General features: G+C 39.3%; 1 protein-coding gene across 4 annotated transcripts in view; it reads left to right on the top strand.

The window, feature by feature from the left end:
- LOC133645280 (general transcription and DNA repair factor IIH helicase subunit XPB) overlaps nucleotides 1–22,065 on the top strand; it is a 66,716-nt gene that overhangs the window by 7,030 nt on the left and 37,621 nt on the right. For all 4 annotated transcript variants that reach the window (XM_062040166.1, XM_062040167.1, XM_062040168.1 and 1 more), the window contains exon 7: nucleotides 3,025–3,229. In XM_062040166.1, the coding sequence (XP_061896150.1) occupies nucleotides 3,025–3,229 (205 nt within the window). The remainder of the gene's footprint in view (nucleotides 1–3,024; nucleotides 3,230–22,065) is intronic.

Genomic DNA, 22,065 nt, shown 5'->3' with positions numbered 1-22,065 from the left:
TATATTTTTTTTTTTTTTTTATGAAAACAATACACAACAATACCATAATAATGCAATACAATTTCAAAACAAAACCCAACCCAGCAACATTCAGAATAGCAATAAACAGAGCAATTGAGAGCAATTGAGGACACACAAACATGACACAGAACATTCTAAAAGTAGTGAGACAAAAATGAATATTATCAACAACAGTATCAATATTAGTAACAATTTCAACATAGCAGTGATTAAAAATCCCTCATTGATATTATCATTACAAACATTAATAAAAAAAAAAAAAAAAAAAAAAGAACAATAGTGTCACAGTGACTTACACTTGCATCGTATCTCATAAACTAAATGTCTAATGATAATGTCAATGAGGGATTTTTAATCACTGCTATGTTGAAATTGTAACTAATATTGATACTGTTGTTGATAATCATTTTTGTTCCTTTGGTTTGTTCTGTTATATACTGTTGTTGATAATCATTTTTGTTCCTTTGGTTTGTTCTGTGTCGTGTTTGTGTCTCCTCAATTGCTCTGTTTATTGCAGTTCTGAGTGTTGCTGGGTCGGGTTTGGTTTTGGAATTGGATTGCATTGTTATGTAAGGCTGCATCTTACGATTATTTTTCTATCGATTAATCTATAGATTATTTTTTTCGATTAATCGGTTAATCTATAGATTATTTTTTCGATTAATCTATAGATTATTTTTCCTTTTACCGATTATTTTTTTATTTTATTTTATTCAAAATGAAGATGAAAAAATAAATGTAGGCCAGTTTTTTCAAAAGGCATGGCTTTTATTTACAAAAAAAAAAAATTATGGCCACTCAGTCAACATTGACAACAACATGACAAAATATTCTGTAACAATGTAAACATTTAAAACTTTTAACATTTAACAAAATTAAAAGTAGCTTATTTGCTTTTTAATGTGCAAATATAAAAGTAAACATCCAGTGCAAATCTTAATATTCTGCACTAGTATAAGCATTTCAAAAGTAAAAGTATTGCTTATTTTGCTTTAAAATGTGCAAAAATAAAGATAAACATCCAATACAAAAAAGTGCAAAACGAAATATTCTGTAACAACAGTGTAAACATTTCAACAAAAGTGAAAGTATTGCTTATTTGCTAAAATGTGCAAAAATAAAGATAAACATCCAATACAAAAAAGTGCCAATCTAAATATTCTGGAGCACTGTAAACATTAAGTATTGCTTTTAAAATGTGCAAAAATAAACATCCAGTCCAACACAGTACACAATAACCAATTCTACTCATTACAGTGAGTGACTAACAGTTGTAACGAAGAAAGGTTAGCATGTCTACATGCTCTGGTTCTTTTCTTGTTTACAATATTCCCAGCAGCTGAAAATAGGCGCTCAGAAGGGGTCGATGTGGCTGGAACTGAGAGGTAATTAGCCTTCACCTCAAGCCAGGACTGTGAGTGAGCTGAGCTGCAGTTGAAGTTTCTAGAAGGTCAACGGGCTCATAGTGATGTTACTAGTAGTTGACTGGGAGGTGTTTATTATCATTTGGGGAGAGTCCGCTGCCTGATGCTCACCTGCTAAACACCTATCTGCTCCACGCTGAAGCGCTGACTACACGCGCTCTGAATACGCACTGCTGATTGGCTGGCAACGTTTTGAATACGCACTGCTGATTGGCTGATAATGCGTTGTGTGTACCAATCAGATGGTTGTGTGGGTGGGACAATGCTGTGTGCTGAGACAGGCAGAAGGAGCAAAGCAGCTTGTTAACACTTTAGCAGCTAAAGTTAGCTTTAGCTTAGAAACTCGTTCGGTACACCCCCGTACCGAACCGAAAGCCCCGTTCCGAAACGGTTCAATACAAAACACGTACCGTTACACCCCTAGGAGATACAAATGACACATTCATGTTTTTGTGTAATGATGACAACGTATACTAACGCGGACGATTGACTAGTTGATGGTTGATGGTTTTCTTTTCAAATGTTCGTTCATAGCCGTTGTGCTGCTATGATAGGCCATTTACGCTCGACACAGTGTGCATACAACATTATTAGGCCGTGTATTGAAATACTCCCACACTTTTGACGACTTTTGGCGTGCTTTTTCCCCCTCGCTCGCACAGTCTGCTTTGCGCTCCGCCATGAGGGTAGTGTGACGTAAATATGCGACGCGTCGACGCACAAAAACGGCGTCGACGTATTTACGTAACCGATGACGTTGACGCGTCGTTTCAGCCTTATTGTTATGGTATTGCTGTGTATTGTTTTGTTGGATTGATTCATTTAAAAAAAAAAAAAAAAAAGTATAAAAAAACAAATAAAAAAAAAAAAATCGATTTTTTTAAAAATGAATCGATTCTGAATCGCACAACGTGAGAATCGCGATTCGAATTTGAATCGATTTTTGTCCTACACCCCTAATATATATATATATATATATACATACATATATATATATATATACATACATATATACATATATATATATATATATATATATATATATATATATGTATGTATGTGTGTGTGTGTGTGTGTGTGTGTGTGTGTGTGTGTGTGTGTGTGTGTGTGTGTGTGTGTGTGTGTGTGTGTGTGTGTGTGTGTGTGTGTGTGTGTGTGTGTGTGTGTGTGTGTGTGTGTGTGTGTGTGTGTGTGTGTGTGTGTGTGTGTGTGTGTGTGTGTGTGTGTGTGTGTGTGTGTGTGTGTGTGTGTGTGTGTATGTATGTATGTATGTATGTATGTATGTATGTATGTATGTATGTATGTATGTATGTATGTATGTATGTATGTATGTGTGTATGTATATGTATGTATGTATATATATGTATGTATATATATGTATGTATATATATATGTATATATATATGTATATATATATGTATATATATATATATATATTTTTAAACAAAAAGTGTATATTTATTAATTGTTTGAACAAAAAGTGTGTTATTTTAGCCTGGATTTGTGTAGAACTGTATGGCATAATGCCCACTCAACTTTTTTAGTCCTGGGCTAACTTATTTCTCTATCTTTTGTAAAGGAAAAAATTGAGGAGCTGCAGAAGCGCTGCATTCAGCTGGAGTACCCCCTTCTTGCGGAGTATGACTTTCGAAATGATACAGTCAACCCAGATATCAACATAGATCTGAAGCCAACTGCGGTATTACGACCCTACCAGGAGAAAAGTCTACGCAAGATGTTTGGCAATGGACGCGCTCGGTCTGGAGTCATTGTGCTGCCCTGCGGTGAGAATCCTGGTTTACTTTTGATCAAGTAGGAAGTATTGATAATGCTCAAAATGGCAATAATGCTCAGTTTTGACACTGTTATTAATGATTGTGGGGTTTCACCAAATGATTATTTCTTAAATTGCAATTTTTTTTTGATTAACATGTATATTTAATTTTGTATCTTTGTTTTAGTGTAGTGTTTCCACATTTTTTATGGATAAGTTCCCCCAAAATATACCCACATTTTTCTTGTGTCTAAAAACTTTAAATGCCTCTTCTTCGGTCTGGGATGAAAAAATAACTTTTTCTACACGTTAAGTGAAAACATCTGCACAGTTGCGCACATTTTAGCCGTACAGCATTGTCTCTCTCGGTGCCTTATTATGCAAAACCAACTTTTCTTACCTATTGCTATATGCTGTTGTGTATTTGGGAATTGCATAAGTCCCGGAAATTTTTAATCAAAACGTGAAGCCATTGTGGAGGTATTTATAAAACCATCTTGCCTTCATACTTGCTCTAAACGAGCCTAGGGATGATGTTCGAAATCGGTTCTCTTGGTTGTTCGATAAGAAAAGAACCGATTCCATGGACTCAAATCCCTTTTTGAGAACCGGTTCCCGTTATCGAGGCCACTATAGTAAAGAAAAAGAGTTTGTTCTTTATTCGAATCCCTGGGAACAAATCCCTTCCCACGTACAGGAAATGCCCTGTGGGACCTGCAATGTTATGCCCATTTGATTGTAGACTCTTACTGACACCTTGTGGCGATATGAAAATACTACGCGTCATTAGTTTGGGCACTTCCGGGTTGAGACAATTGAGGAGTAGACAAGTTGTGTTAGCTCTTACAAGCCTTGGAAAAGATAAGTCTGGATGTCAGACCCACTCGACATCCATTGCTTTCGGTCTCCCCTAGAGGGGGGGGTTACCCACATATGCGGTCCTCTCCAAGGTTTCTCATAGTCATTCACATCGACGTCCCACTGGGGTGAGTTTTTCCTTGCCCGTATGTGGCCTCTGTATCGAGGATGTCGTTGTGGCTTGTGCAGCCCTTTGAGACACTTGTGATTTAGGGCTATATAAATAAACATTGATTGATTGATTGATTGAAGTAAACTGTATAACTTGTTTATGTAACTCAATATTAAGGTGGACAGTGTTTATGTTTGATACTAAGATGTTTATTGAAAAACAATTTTTGTGCACTATTTCAATGGATGTTTTGAGGACTTAAAATGGCTGCCAGTCATATATTTCCACCATCGAAATAGTTTCAACACTCAGAAGTATTTGTTTGATGATAGTACTGTATATTTGTGTGAAGCTAATATTTACATATTGTGTATTACATTTCAGTATGTTAATTGAATCACATAGCTTATACATTTGTCATTGTGTGTATTTCAGTTTAAAAAAAAAAAAACAGTCCAGTGCAAGACAAAAGTAAAGATAGGAAAAGACAAAGCAAGATCAACAACAATAAAGAGCCTAAATGGATTAATCTGCTTTGGATTGTTTGTTAGCTGTCTGCCAAGCTGTATAACCTCAACACGTATAGTGAGGGCAGAACAGGCAATATGCAATTATTGCCAGGCTTCGCTCTCATGTAAGGGGGGAAGAATTGTTGATTGATGACTGTGTTGTTCTTAGTGTCATAGTGTGTGTAGTTAGTATGTTCCAATAGCAGCAGAAGTGCACTTTTTGGAGAGCTGTATTATTTTCAGTTTTGTGCCCAAGGGACTGATTTTATTTAACACTATATTATTATTTATACACCTATAGTGATCACAGAGACAGGTTGTTTTTGTGTTACTGTATATATTTGTTTTTCTGAAAAATCCTACTTAAGATATTTTGGGTAACAACAGTCAATATTTTTTTTTTTTTTTTTAGGGGGGTAACAGTCAATATTTATTTTTTTAATTTTTTTCTTATAAAATAAAAGTGAGCTTTTGCTAAACCAAATATTGTGTTTTTTTCCATATACAACAACCTATTTGGATTCGATAAGGGAATCGATAAGGAATCGGTTCGATAAGAGGATTCGATAATGGGCTCAAACTCGATAATTTCTTATCAAACATCATCCCTGAACGAGCCATCTGAAATGTGCGCTATCCTGTGACGTTTTTCACACTGGTGATGTCAGTAGATTATCCATATATGGCAGGGGTCACCAACGCGGTGCCCGCGGGCACCAGGTCGCCCGTAAGGACCAGATGAGTCGCCCGATTGCCTGTTCTAAAAATAGCTCAAATAGCAGCACTGTAGCGGCGACCAGCTGTCTCGTCAGCTGATGCGCGAGCGCGTAACTGTGGCTGCTTGGCAACCAGCCAAACCCCACTTAATAAAATTATATTTTATTTTAGAGCACATCCACATCCCTATTCATCTAGGGAACCCCAGGAAATGTATATAATTCGGCATTATTATCAGTTTACATTCACGCGCAGGTATAACGCGGTGCGCTCCCGTCTCGTCTGCTGGTGCGCGAGCCCAGTAATTAGACAGCAGTGTCAAATCAAGGAGTACAAAAGACGCCAGCGCAGAGTGGAGAAAGGTTTGGTTCATTACAGATAACACAGAGTTGTGCCAAAAGTGTACCAAAACCAAAAGCTGAACGGACAGCCGGTAAGATTGCACTTTATTTCTCTTTGTGGGTGTGGCGCACTTGTTGCGCTGGTGAGATGGGGGTTGGGGGGAGTTGTGTGCATGTAGCGTGCTTAGTCTGGAGGCTAAATACACACGGTGTTTTGTGTAACTGTTGTTTAGTAAGGAAGTGGTGTGATTCTTTGCTTAGTTTGATAAATGCTGGAGCAGTTTGCTTCATCAGGAGGGTGAAGTCGCTCAACTTAAAGTGTTGGATTTAACTGTGTTGGATCATTGGCTGCTAGTGAGGGCATAGAAAGGGGGTATTTTTCTACCAGTTGACAGCGTTCAAGATTGAGTGTTTCACTGCTAAATTAATAATATATTTATATTGGATATGGATTTTAAATATGTATCTAAAATAGGTGGTTAATTGGTTAGGTATTTATGTATTTGCATATTGGGTTTTCTGCTGCATTCATCTATTGTTTCTGGTGTTAAATGTATTTTATATGTATCTTGGTGCATTTATGTTGAGACAATTTATTTAAAATCTGAATTAACTTAAAGGGAAAATATGAATCCATTTTCTTGCACTTGTTTAATTAAGTGTTTGATAGCCTAATTAATAATTGTAAATTATGAGATTGATAATTGATTGATTTTTTACAGCATGTTAATCTTGTGGTGTTTTGTCCTTAAAGGTTTTTCTCCAACTAAAGAAGCTAAAGGCTACTAAAGACAGCTAAAGAAACTAAAGTCTACTAAAGTCTACTAACACTGCTAAAGACCGCTAAAAAGACTAAAGAAGAAAAAAGAAGCTGTTTCTTCGTTGGAAAAATTGTTGCAAACTAAAGGAAAATAAAAGGAAAAAAGTAACTACGGTCTGGTCTTTTTGAGTGAAATCCAGAAGCCACATTCAGCATTGGTACATCCCTTCAAGTGTGGGATAAGCACAGTGAAAAAAGCAAAACACTTGACAAGCACTTACCAGTGAGCTGCCTCTATTTTTTAAATGTTATTTATTTACTAGCAAGCTGGTCTCGCTTTGCTCGACATTTTTAATTCTAAGAGAGACAAAACTAAAAAAAAAATTAAAAATCCAAGAAAATATTTTAAAGACTTGGTCTTCACTAACTGACAAAGAAACCGATAACAGATTTGGTGTCCAGTTCAAAGTGTGACATGATTTATTTAAAAATTTGAGAGTTGACTTTTGTATTTTACACGAGTTATTATTTGTACAAACATGGTGCAAAGTAATTCATGATTTGTTAAAAAATGTTAGTGGCTAACTAGTTAAAATGGGATATTGTCCTAAAAGTGATCATTTGAAAATGTTCAATTTGAAAAATGTGCACCTAGAGAAAATATAAAAATAAAGTGTTGCATATTGATATTTATCTGTTTCTATATCTATTTATTGTGAGAAATCATTACGATGATCAGTGTTTCCACAAAGATAAATATCATTAATTATTAATAATAACATAGAGTTAAAGGTAAATTGAGCAAATTGGCTATTTCTGGCAATTTATTTAAGTGTGTATCAAACTGGTAGCCATCCGCATTAATCAGTACCCAAGAAGTAGCTCTTGGTTTCGAAAAGGTTGGTGACCCCTGATATGGTATACGTTTTCCAAAATTGTTTTGCGCGAGTCCGTCATTGTAGTCAATAAGCTCCTTTTTCGCTATCCTCTTGTTGTGTGCCAGATTGGCTCGTACATGAACGTGCATCCTCCGTTGTTGCCATTTCTAATAAAAGTAGCATATAGTTCAAACTTGATCTTTCAGTAGACTCCATATGGAAGCGCTAAAAACTGTATCAAAGATGACTGAGTTAAGACGCTGTCGAAGGGGTGACACGTAAATAAGACCACCCACAAAACGACACATGCTGAAGAGATGGTCAGAAAGTGGCTTGAAGGCGGTCTGTAAAACATAATGTATGCAACATTTTGATCACAGAACTACCATTACAAGTTATATAGACCACAAATAAGTGTTTTATATGTAGAAAAAAAGTCATATGACCCCTTGAAAGGGACCCTATAATGCAAAACGTTTCTTACCTGATGGTACCTGCTTATGGATCCTGCAAAGTCTTGAAATTTCAAATCAAACCGTCGAGGCGTTTTTTGTTTTTTTATCCCTGTAGAGTGAAAATAGATCTATGTTTAAACATAAAGTAAGTCATCTTATAGTATGTTTAAAGCCAGTAAGACAGTGCTGTTGAGCTTTGGAAATGACAGGGCACGACCGTGACGTCTTTAGAAGAGTACAAGTGTCTGTTTGAGACGTGTATATGCATACGCTGAGTGGAGGGTTTTGGAACTCGTTACCTTTGCCAGCGATTGCAAAAGTCTGTGTATGCGCTTGCGTGTGGAAAGAGGCCTCACTGCAGAGATAAGTATCCGTGTTGGGATAGGATGTGAGGGGTTGAAGCAGGGTTATTAACATGCTATAGAATAGACAAGCATATTATTGTCAATATACTGTACACATCTCTAAGACATACAGACTCTGTAGCGGTTTAACCTTAGTGTATAATTAGACCTGGCTCCTTCCTTCCGCTTCTCCGCCCGCCTCACCTCTATGTCTCCGCTATATAATCTGAGATGTTACATGTGGTGAAAGTCACCCAAAAAAGATGGCTTGGGCAGTCACCTGTATCCATAAGGTCCTGACGAGTTTAGCTGGTGTTTGTAGAACTGAAAGTATACACAAAATGCAAGAAAGAAAAACTACAAAACATGACTGACAAAAATTCAGTTAGCGTGAAGGGGCGACGAGAGGTTCATTTTCGTCTAAAAACTCCGCCTCTCTAGGCGGCTTGTTTTGAAAAGGAGCCAAAAAGTGTCTTGTTGTTACCTATTTATTTTTATTTTTGTTAGCTATTTATTTTTATTTTTTTACTTTTTGAATCTGCACTGCAACCACATACTTACTCTCCCTATTGTGGGATGAATGAAGTCTCTCCTATCCTATATGGACCACAAGGAAATGTTTTAAATGTAGAAAACAAATCATAATATGACCCCTTTAAGTCTATCACTGCTCGCCTTCATCAAAGATAAACACTCTTGAGTGGAGCAACCCTGAATTGTCGGCCTTCCCTCTCAAAGCGGGACTTGTGCGTAATCTCCCATCACTAATTACTTTTGCTCCTACGTGCTTCTGAGGCTGCAATAAATCCAGTGCCACATATGTGTGAATTAACAATCAAAAACAAAATGAACATTGCTTACCTGGCTGTGTGAGAGGAGAGCGTGACAATGGTGGAATGGCGACTGCGCCTGTCGGCCATGTTTGGCCACCCTTGGGCAAACGGATTTTCGATAGATACACCATTTTTGTCTGGACCGTGAATATAATAGTAAAATACATACAGATGCTATACAAAAGACAAGAAGGTGATTAACAATGTTAATATCAGTTAATGTCATATTATCAGCTGTCAACTCTCGACTTGCACGCACACATACGTACACATACATATTCGCACACACACACACACGCATCCACGGATTACTCTTCACACTCAGCAAGGAAGAAGAGGCCAGTAACACATTTCCCTTGACGATATTTTGACAGAGAAATTGCTGCAGATAAACAATATTATTGTCAACAATATTTTGAGATGGATACCTGTGACAAAGCACGAGGAAAAATACCAGAATCTGTCTGATGAAGCGCGCGCAAGGGAGGCTGATGCGTTGATGGTAAAACTGCAAACCCAACAAGGACTTTTTGCCAAATGTCACACCCCCAGAGATGCAGCCATCAGGACAAGTTTCGTCATTTCTCACAAAATCGCCAGAAAAAGTAAGGCGTTTTCTGACGGAGAGTTTATTAAGGAGTGCTTATTGGACTCTGTTGCGCTGATATGCCCGGAGAAGAGGGGCGCATTTGAGAACGTGTCACTCTCCCGACGCGCTGTAACGAGGCGGGTTGAGACCATCGCTGGAAACTTGGAGCTTCAGCTGAAGAACAGAACGGCCGACTTTGACTGTTTTTCGCTGGCTTTGGATGAGAGCTGCGATGTACATAACACCGCCCAGCTGCTCATCTTCTTACGTGGGATAACTGCAGAATTTATAATCATGGAGGAGCTGGCAGCCATGCAGTCAATTAAAGAGACAACCACAGGTAATGACTTGTTCACATAGGTAAATGCGTGTTTGGACATGTTAGGACTGAAATGGGACAAGCTGGCAGGTGTGACAACAGATGGTTGTCCAAATCTGACGGAGAAAAATGTTGGACTTTTAAAGAGGATGCAGGATAAAGTGACAGAAATTTACATTTTTGCATTGTATTATACATCAGGAAGTGTTGTGTAAGACAGTGTTAAAAATAAAACCATCAAAAGCAATCTGCTTTTGTATAAATTTCGGTTCGGTGCGTACCTCGGTTTAGAGGTCACGGTTCGGTTCATTTTCGGTACAGTAAGAAAACAACAAAATATACATTTTTTGGTTATTTATTTACCAAATTTGAAAACAATGGCTTTATCCTTTTAACATTGGGAACATTATAATAATTCTGCCCACGTTAATCAACATTAAACTGCCTCAAGTTGTTGCTCAGATTAAATAAAATGACACAACTTTTCTTCTACATATAAAAAGTGCAACTTTAAACAGTTTCAAGTCAACTCATCATGTTTAATTTATTACAGCATTTGGGAAGCCTGTAGTTGATTTTTATTATGTAAATGTTATATTTTTATCAACATGTAATAGCAGGGACCCTGCCATTCAAAACTAGGCTGCTACATTACTAATGATTACACACACACACACACACCGCACAATGAGCTAACACACTCACACACACCGCAAAATGAGCTAACGTTACGCTGAAAGCTAATTAGCCTTCACCTCAAGCCAGGACTGCGAGCGAGCTGAGCTGCAGTTTGTTTCTAGAAGGTTAACAGGCTCATAGTGATGTTACTAGTAGTTGACTGGAAGGTGTTTATTTTAATTTGGGGAGAGTCTGCTGCCTGATGCTCACCTGCTAAACACCTATCTGCTAACCCCACCGCAGAAGCACTGACACCATGCGCTCTGAATACGCACTGCTGATTGGCTGTTACCAGTATGGTTGTAACCAATCAGATGGTTGTGTGGGTGGGACAATGCTGGGTGCTGTGTAGGAGACAGAGGCAGAAAGCAGAGCAGCTTGTTAAGACTTTAGCTTAGGTGGCTACTTCATATGTTCGTGTGGAAACTCGTTCGGTACACCTCCGAACCGAACCGGAACCCCCGTACCGAAACGGTTCAATACAAATACACGTACCGTTACACCCCTAGTATAAAGTTAAGTTAGGTTAAATGAAATTATTATCATTATTATTATTATTTATCTTACGGTATATCAAAAATCATTTGAGCAAAATTTAATTGAAATATTTTCGGTGTGGCCCTCCAGCAGTGCTCAGGTTGCTCATGCGGCCCCCAGTAAAAATTAATTGCCCACCCCTGTTATAGAGTGTACTCGTGTTCAAAGACTCTACTTCTGTCCCTGATTGTCCCTGTCGAAAGAAGATAGCTGCTGCGAGCGTGATGTCACACTTGCTTGGCGCTGTTGCTCAAGTTGGACTTTCTCTGCATAAAATCCGCCACTGGCCTATTTATATTTGCATGTTTTGTAGATGGCTGTCCGCGGGTATAGCTGCATTATATCGGTGGCACAGGGTATGTATGATGTCTGTGCCTCACAATACAAAGGCCCTGGGTTCAATCCTGGGCTTGGGATCTTTCTGTGTGGAGTTTGCATGTTGTCCTTTTGACTGCGTGGGTTCCCTCCGGGTACTCCGGCTACCTCCCACCTCCAAAGACATGCACCTGGGCATAGGTTGATTGCCAACACTAAATTGGCCCTAGTGTGTGAACGTGAGTGTGAATGTTGTCTGTCTATCTGTGTTGGCCCTGCGATGAGGTGGCGACTTGTCCAGGGTGTACCCCGCCTTCCGCCCGAATGCAGCTGAGATAGGCTCCAGCACCCCCGCTACCCCGAACGGTAGAAAATGCATGGATATATAAAAATCACGTCCACATTGCAGACGTACTGACAACGCTCCAGAAAATGGCGTGTGTTTTGTTTACATCCGGTTTCTGTAGCGCGGTTTTCGGTGAGCAAAGTCTTTTTTCAGTGGTTAAGTTTTCGGTACATACAGTTAGGTCCATAAATATTTGGACATTGACACAACAACACAATGGATTTTAAATTAAACAATCAAGATGTGCTGTATGTGCATACTTTGAGCTTTAATTTTAGGGTATTTACATCCAAATCAGGTGAACGGTGTAGGAATTACAACACATTTTATATGTGCCTTCCACCTTTTAAGGGACCAAAAGTAATTGGACAAACTAACATAATCATAAATCAAATTGTCACTTTTTAATACTTTCTTGCAAATCCTTTGCAGTCAATTACAGCGTGACGTGTGGAACCCATAGACATCACAAGATGCTGGGTTTGGACCCTGATGCTCAGCTGCCTTCAGTTCCTGCTTGTTCTTTGGGCATTTTCCCTTCAGTTTTGTCTTCAGCAAGTGAAATGCATGCTCAATGGGATTCAGGTCAGGTTATTGACTTGGCCATTGCAGAACATTCCACTTCTTTGCCTTAAAAAAGTCTTTGAACACTCTTTTAACATTTGAGATTTAATTCTGCTGCTTTTGTCAGCTGTCACATCATCAGTAAATATAAGAGATCCAGTTCCACTGACAGCCACGCCATTACATTACCACCACCATGCTTCACTGAAGAGGTGATATGCTTTGGATCTTGAGCAGTTCCTTCCCTTCTCCATACTCTTCTCTTTCCATCATTTTGGTACAAGTTGATCTTTGTCTCATCTGTCCATAAGATGTTGTTCCAGAACTGCACAGGCTCTTTTAGATTTTTGTTGGCAAACTGTAATCTGGCCTTCCTATTTTTGAGGCTCACCAATAGTTTACACCTTGTGATGAAACCTCTGTATTTCCTCTGGTGAAGTCTTCTCTTAATTGTTGACTTAGACACAGATACACCTACCTCCTGGAGCGTTTTCTTCATCTGGCCAACTGTTGTGAAGGGCTTTTTCTTGACAAGAGAAAGGATTCGTCTGTCATCCACCACACTTGTTTTCCGTGGTCTTCCAGGTCTTTTGATGTTGCTGAGCTTACCAGTGCGTTCTCTCTTTTTAAGAATGTACCAAACAGTTGATTTGGCCACACCTAATGTTTTTGCTATATCTCTGATGGGTTTGTGTTGATTTTTCAGCCTAATGATGGCTTGCTTCACTGATAGTGACAGCTCTTTGGACTTCATATTGAGAGATGACCTCCCCAGATTCCAAATGAATAAACCACACTTGGAATGAACTCTAGCCTTTTATCTGCTCCTTGTAAATGAAATAACGAGGACATAACACACACCTGGCCATGGAACAGCTGAGTAGCCAATTGTTCAATTACTTTTGGTCCCTTAAAAGGTGGAAGGCACATATAAAATGCGTTTTAATTCCTCCACCGTTCACCTGATTTCGATTTAAATACGTTCAAATTAAAGCTCAAAGTCTGCGCTTAAAGCACATCTTCAGTGTTTAATTTCAAATCCATTGTGGTGTTGTACAGAGCTGGAATACTGAAAATTGTGTCAATGTCCAAATATTTATGGACCTAACTGTAACTTGTCTAATGTTAATCTTTTATGTTTGTGCAGTTTAGATTTTATGTTAGTTTTAACCATGTTTGCAAACACACCGTCTGTGTTTGAAAGGTGATTGGCGGAGAATAGGGCTGGGCGATATATCGAGTTTGTAAGATATAGCAATATATTTTTAGACAAGATAATAATTAGACAAGAAAATATCGTAATATCAATATAATTTATTTCACGTTAAAATCAAAGTTTATTGATAAAGCCCTTAATTAGGGATGTCTGATAATATCGGACTGCCTATATTATTGGCCGATAAATGCTTTAAAATGTAATATCGGAAATTATCGGTATCGGTTTCAAAATTATCGGTATCTGTTCCAAAAAGTAAAATGTATTACTTTTTCAAATGCCGCTGCGTACACGGAAGTAGTGTGAAGTACAGAGCACCAATAAACCTTAAAGGCACTGCCTTTGCATGCCGGCCCAAACACATAATAACTACGGCTTTCCACACACACAAGTGAATGCAAGGCATTCTTGATCAATAGCCATACAGGTCAGACTGAGGGTGGCCGTATACACAACTTTAACACTGTTACAAATATGCGCCACACTGTGAACCCACACCAAACAAGAATGACAAACACATTTCGGGAGAATATCCGCACCGTAACACAACATAAACACAACAGAATGAATACCCAGAACCCCTTGCAGCACTAACTCTTCCGGGACGCTACAATATACACCCCCCACCTCAACCCCGCCCCCCCAACCCCGCCCACCTCAACCGTCCCAAATTCCAAGCTGCTGTTTTGAGGCATGTTAAAAAAAAAAAAGCACTTTGTGACTTCAATAATAAATATGGCAGTGCCATGTTGGCATTTTTTTCCATGACTTGAGTTGATTTATTTTGGAAAACCTTGTTACATTGTTTAATGCATCCAGCGGGGCATCACAACAAAATTAGGCATAATGTGTTAATTCCACGACTGTATATATCGGTATCGGTTGATATCGGTTATCGGTAATTAAACTGGCCCCACTTGGATTCGGTACCCCCCTTAGCAACTGGCTGCTTGACTTCCTCACAGACAGACCCCAATCTGTGAGAGTGGGCAACAACACCTCCAGTGCCATCTCCCTGAGCACCGGCTACCCCCAAGGCTGCGTCCTGAGTCCGCTGCTGTTCACGTTGATGACCCATGACTGCTGCGCCAGGTCCACTACTAACCACATTGTGAAGTATGCGGACGACACAACCGTAGTGGGCCTCATCCGTGACAACAATGACATGGACTACAGGGAGGAGGTGAAACATCTGGTTGACTGGTGCAGAACCAACAACCTGGTCCTGAATGTCAACAAGACCAAGGAGATCATCGTTGACTTCAGGAAGCATCAGTCCAGCCACGCTCCACTCTACATTAACGGCACAGCGGTGGAGATAGTAAGCAGCACCAAGTTCCTGGGGGTGCAGATAACTGACAATATAACCTGGTCCCTACACACCGGAGCTCTTGTAAAAAGAGCTCAGTAGCGCATGCACTTTTTGCGTCGGATGAAAGGAGCACAGCTCCCTCCCCCCATTCTCACCACATTCTACAGAGGCACTACAGAGAGCCTGCTGACCAACAGCATTTCTGTCTGGACTGGAGCCTGAAATGCCTCAGACTGGAAGTCTCTCCAGAGAGTGGTGAGGACGGCGGAAAAGATCATCAGGACTCCTCTTCCTCCTATCCAGGAGATTGCAAAAAGCTGCTGCCTGACCAGGGCTCAGAAAATCTGCAAAGACTCCTCCAACCCCCACCAAGGACTGTTTTCACTGCTGGACTCTAGAAAGAGGTTCCGCAGCCTCCGAAGCAGAACCTCCAGGTTCTGTAACAGCTTATTCCCTCAGGCCGTAAGACTCTTGAACGCATCATAATTAAATGATCCCCTCAACTCCCCCCAAAATGGATTAACTCGCTGGAATAAAAAAGACAATATAACATTCATCCATAAACGTGGACGCATGTGAAAGTGCAATATATTTCTGTACAGTAATCTTTTTATTTATTTATATATATTTATTTATTTTATATATATATTTATATATTATTTATATATATTTATTTATTTATATATGTACCTTATTGCTTTTTTATCCTGCACTACCATGAGCTTCTGTAACGAAATTTCGTTCTTATCTGTGGTGTAAAGATCAAATTTGAATGACAATAAAAGGAAGTCTAAGTCTAAGTCTAAGAGTTGGACTATATCGGAATATATCGGATATCTGCAAAAAAGCCATTATCGGACATCTCTACCCTTAATCACAAGTGTCTCAAAGGGCTGCACAAGCCACAACGGCATCCTCTGCTCGGATCCCACATCAGGGCAAGAAAAACTCAACCCAATGGGATACAATGAGAAACCTTGACGTAGAAAGAATATGTTTCTATTTTATTTATGTTATATAATTCTGTGCTACTTAAATAGTTTATTTTCTGTGCTGTTAATACCCATCTTGACTAACTGGGTTAATAAAAGTGCCACTGACTGTTTACAGTACAGTTGCCTTTCAGTTCAATTTCAGTGAATTTCGCTCAAAAATTAATATCTTTATATGTATGCTTTCACCGGAAAGTATATCGAATATCGAGTTTAGGTAAAAAAAATATTGAGATATACTTTTAGCCCTAGTATATGTGTATATATATGCGTGTGTGTGTGTGTATGAATGTATATAAATATATATGTGTGTGTGTGTGTATATATATATATATATATATATATATATATATATATATAATCAGTGACGTGCGGTGAGGTTCATGGCTGGTGAGGCACTGACTTCATCACAGTCAGATTTACAAACATGAACCCTAAAGAGTATCTTATTCACCATTTGATTGGCAGCAGTTAACGGGTTATGTTTAAAAGCTCATACCAGCATTCTTCCCTGCTTGTCACTCAGCATCAAGGGTTGGAATCGGGGGTTAAATCACCAAAAATGATTCCCGGGCGCGGCGCCGCTGCTGCCACTGCTCCCCTCACCTCCTAGGGGGTGATCAAGGGGTCAAATGCAGAAGACAAATTTCACCACACCTAGTGTGTGTGACAATCATTGGTACTTTAACTTAACTTTAACTTTACACATACAAACTGTAGCACACAAAAAAGGAAATTTTAATTAAAAAAACTTTATTATGGTCTTACCTTTACTTATAAATGAAGTCCATGCGCTGCTCCTTCTGAACAAAAGCACCGATAACTTGTTTATAGAAGTCTTCCTTATCTTTCTTCAGTTTTAAAAGTCTCTCTGTCTCGATGGAGATCTTCCTTTAATTATTACCCCCTGCTTCGATTGAAAGTCCAGTTTAGAAAACTGTTATGCCCTCACTATATGTGTTGAGGTTATACAGCTTGGCAGATAGCTAACAACCAATCCCGGACGTTCTAATAAAGTTCCAAAGCAGATGAATCCATTTAGGCTCTTTATTGTTGTTGATCTTGCTTTGTCTTGCACTGGACTTTTTTTTTTTTTTTTGTAAAACTGAATCACACACCATGGCAATGTATAAGCTATATGATTCAATCAACACACTGAAATGTAATACACAATATGTAAACATCAGCTCCACACAAATACACAGCGCCACCATCAAACAAACACTGCTTAGTGTTGAAACTATTTCTATGGTGGAAATACACGACCGGCAGCCATTTTAAGTCCTCAAACATCCATTAAATTAGTGCACAAAAATAATTTTTTAATACACATCTTACTATCAAATTTATCCACTTTCCACCTTCATATTGAGCCACATAAACAAGTTAAACAGTTTACTTACAGACTTATCTTTTCCAAGGCTTGTAAGAGGTAACACAACTTGTCTACTTATTACTGTCTCATGAACTGAACTAACATCGTAAACCGGAAGTGCCCAAACTGATGACGCGCAGCATTTTCCCATCGCCACAAGGTGTCAGTAATAGTCCACAATCAAACGGGCATAACAAAAACTGTTTTATTTTAGATATGTAATCCTCTATGTTAAAAGTCCAGGCGAGAGAAAAAAATAAACGATCGCTGCTAACTGTTGCTGCTTGTTGTCACTTCTTCTGCAGCCGAGTAGTCGCAAGAATGATCTCTGGGATCACTACCGCCCTCTACCTACAGGAGGCGGGATTACTGCGAGCCTCACCCAGTGCCATTTTATGATTGCTCAGCATAAGAAATACGTTACACACATACAGTTGTTGACAAAATACACTGTACATTATATACCTCAGCTAACTAAACTATGGAAATGTATAATATAATTCATTTAGCAATAGAGTCTCACTGCACAGCAGGCCAGCAGTTAGCCGAGTCATTGCGCAATCCATGGCCAGGCTCAACTGGCTGGTGACTCACCGCAAGTCTCTTCTCAGTATTTGAACGACAAATGTGAAAATGCAGCGAGTTTGAATAAAAATAATCTAAAACTGGTGAAGTTAAATGGAAAATAACTTTATAGTATAATCACTGGATACATATAACAATTTAATTATTATTTTTTCTTTTTAAATTTTTTTTCTTTCCATGATGGCACATGAGGCCCCGCCTCACCTGCCTCCCCTGACTGCCCGTCACTGATATATATATATATATATATATATATATATATATATATATATATATATATATATATATATATATATATATATATATATATATATACACACATATATATATATATACATATATATATACATATATATATATGTATATATATATATATATATATATATATATATATATGTATATATATATATATATGTATATATATATATATATATGTATATATATATACATATATATACAGTACATACATACATATAAATATATATATATACAGTACATACATAAATATATATATCAGAATCAGAATAGTTTTATTGCCATTGTTTGAGAACGGATTCACAAACTAGGAATTTTTCTTGGTGCAACATAAAACACATATAACACATATTTGGTAATAAAATGAGCTGTAACTGAGCTATCAGATAGACTTAGAAGGAATTCAAGGAGCTACTGTTAGGAGTTATTGTTCATTTGCCTTATGGCCGAGGGGAAAAAACGGTTCAGGAGGCGGGAGGTGTGGGTCTGGATGGAGCGTAGTCTCCTGCCTGAGGGGAGAGGGGAGAATAGTTTGTGTACAGGGTGAGACGAGTCAGCTGTGATCCGACCCACACGCCTCCTGGTCCTGGAGGAGAACAAGTCCTGGAGGGATGGGAGCTTGCAGCCAATCACCTTCTCAGCAGCACGTACGATGCGCTGCACTCTATGCTTATCCTGGACTGTGGCGCCGGGGAACCATAGTTTGTGTACAGGGTGAGACGAGTCAGCTGTGATCCGACCCACACGCCTCCTGGTCCTGGAGGAGAACAAGTCCTGGAGGGATGGGAGCTTGCAGCCAATCACCTTCTCAGCAGCACGTACGATGCGCTGCACTCTATGCTTATCCTGGACTGTGGCGCCGGGGAACCACACTGTGATGGAGGAGTTCAGGATGGACTCTATGATGGCTGAGTAAAACTGCACCAGCCTCTCGGTCGGCACCTTAAGTTTCCTCAGCGGCCGCAGGAAGTACATCCTCTGCTGGGCCTTCTTGATGAGGGAGGTGATGATCGGCTCCCACTTGAGGTCCTGGGTGATGGTGGTGCCCAAGAAACGGAAGGAGTCCACAATGGGGACGGGGGTGGAAGAGTCAATCAGGGTGAGGGGGGATGGTGGGGCTGTGACTTTCCTGAAGTCCATGATCATCTCCACTGTTTTCTTGGCGTTCAGCTCCAGGTTGTTGAGGCTGCACCAGGACGTCAGCTGGTCCACCTCTTTCCTGTAGGCGGACTCATCGCCATTCGAGATGAGCCCGATGAGGGTGGTGTCATCCGCAAACTTGAGCAGTTTTACGGATTGGTGACTGTATATACATACATACATATATACATATCCGTGACGTGCAGTCAGGGGAGGCAGGTGAGGCGGGGCCTCACGTGCCATCATGGAAAGAAAAAAAAATGTAAAAAGAAAAAAAAATAATTAAATTGTTATATGTATCCAGTGATTATACTATAAAGTTATTTTCCATTTAACTCCACCAGTTTTAGATTATTTTTATTAAAAATCGCTGAATTTTCACATTTGCCGTTCAAATACTGAGAAGAGACTTGCGGTGAGTCACCAGCCAGTTGAGCCTCACCATGGATTGCGCAATGACTCGGCTAACTGCTGGCCTGCTGTGCAGTGAGACCGTATTGCTATATGAATTAAATTATACATTTCCATAGTTTAGTTAGCTGAGGTATATAATGTACAGTGTATTTTGTCAACTGTATGTGTGTAACATATTTCTTGTGCTGAGCAATCATAAAACGGCTGCGAAGACTCACTGGCTGAGGCTCGCAGTAATCTCGCCTCATGGTGGTAGAGGGCGCTAGTGATCCAAGGGATCATTCTTGCGACTACTCAGCTGCAGAATAAGTGACAAAAAGCAGCAACAGTTAGCGATCGTTTATTTTTTTCTCTCGCCTGGACTTTTAACATGGAGGATTACATATCTAAAATAACACAGTTTTCTAAACTGGACTTTCAATCGAAGCAGGAGGTAATAATTAAAGGAAGATCTCCATCGATACAGAAAGACTTTTAAAACCGAAGAAAGATAAGGAAGACTTATATAAAAAAGTTATCGATGCTTATGTTCAGAAAGAGTGGCGCATGGACTTCATTTCTAAGTAAAGGTAAGACCATAATAACGTTTTTTTAATTAAATGTGCTTTTTTGTGTGCTACAGTTTGTATGTGTAAAGTTAAAGTTAAAGGCCTCCTGAAATGATTTTTTTTTATTTAAACGGGGATAGCAGATCTATTCTATGTGTCATACTTGATCATTTCGCGATATTGCCATATTTTTGCTGAAAGGATTTAGTAGAGAACAACGACGATAAAGATCGCAACTTTTGGTATCTGACAAAAAAAAGCCTTGCCCCTACCGGAAGTAGCGTGACGTAGTCAGTTGAACATTTCCGCAAAGTTCCCTATTGTTTACAGTGATGGCGGCCAGAAGTGAGAGCGATTCGGACCGAGAAAGCGACGATTTCCCCATTAATTTGAGCGAGGATAAAAGATTTGTGGATGAGGAAAGTGCAAGTGAAGGACTAGTGGGGAGTGGAAGCGATTCAGATAGGGAAGATGCTGTGAGAGCCGGGGGTGACCTGATATTCAGCTGGTAATGACTACAACAGTAAATAAACACAAGACATATATATACTCTATTAGCCACAACACAACCAGGCTTTATTTAATATGCCACAAACTAATCCCGCATAAAAACACCTAGGTGTTTCTTATGCTAGCTCCTAGCTACTAGCTCCCGTCCATATAACCCGCCAATACAATTCAAACACCTGCACAACACACACAATCACTCAGCCCAAAGGACCGTTTACCTAACCCAAGGTTCATAAAGCTTATATATTTAACCAAAGTTACGTACGTGACACGCACGTACGGGCAAGCGATCAAATGTTTGGAAGCGCAGCTGCGTACTCACGGTACCGCATCTGCGTCTGTGTATCCAAATCAAAGTAATCCTGGTAAGAGTCTGTGTTGTCCCAGTTCTCTACAGGCGTCTGTGTATCAAAGTCAAAGTCCTGCTGGTAAGAGTCTCTGTTGTCCGAGTTTTTCGATCTTGACTGTGTAGTAGAATTTCTGACCTTTGACCTATAGTTCATGTCTGTCAAAAATGTATGCTCATTTTGATTTCTCTTCCTCTTCTGTGGGACAAAAGTGAACTTTAAGTCATGCCAACCTGTCTGCTGAGTGTGTTGACTGTCTAAAAGATTCGAGTTGTTATGGAACAGATAGGGAAAACAAAATAAGACATTGACGCACTAACAAGAGAGATAAGAAAGGGATAAAGCCAAACGAAGAGAGTGTTTTGGTTACCATTTTTTCATGCTGACGGGCGCGCCCGGGCGGAAAACTTTCTGTGTGCTAGACAACTCAACCCAACCATTGTACCATTTGATTATGAGTAAAATAAAACTCTTGTGTTAAATCTACTTTGGTTCTCATTGACAACCTGGACTTTCCACTACAAAATTGGCGTCACGAACTATGATGGTCCAGAACTCTGCAAGTCAACATCCGCTCCCGGCTTCTCTCTCAAGCAGACAACGCTTGCACGCGCGCATCTAATAAAAGGTAAGCTATTTTGCTTATTGTGTAAAAGTTATCTGTCTGAAGAGAAACGGGATCGGTAAGACGAAAACTGAATTTTTTTTTCATAAAAGATAGTTCTCCAAAAACAACCTAGACTGGGGCATGTGTTGGTTGGCTTGAGCTGTTTTTATATGTGATCATTTGTCTGTGTGCTTGTTGAAAACTTGTTTTTAACTTTAGGGGATTGTTATTAGAATTTTGGTGGTTTGGAGTGTAGAAGCACAGACGATGTGAGACGAAACATTTCTTTTAACCTCTTCATCCTCTGTCGTTGCTGGCAGAGGATGCTTCTTTCTGCAAGTGCATCAGAATTAGCCAGAGTTGGACAAAGATAAATTTAAGGCAAGGGTT

This window comes from Entelurus aequoreus, unplaced genomic scaffold, assembly GCF_033978785.1.
Source record: "Entelurus aequoreus isolate RoL-2023_Sb unplaced genomic scaffold, RoL_Eaeq_v1.1 HiC_scaffold_29, whole genome shotgun sequence".
NCBI classification, from domain to species: Eukaryota; Metazoa; Chordata; class Actinopteri; order Syngnathiformes; family Syngnathidae; genus Entelurus; species Entelurus aequoreus.
This window is presented reverse-complemented; position numbering and strand designations above follow the sequence as displayed.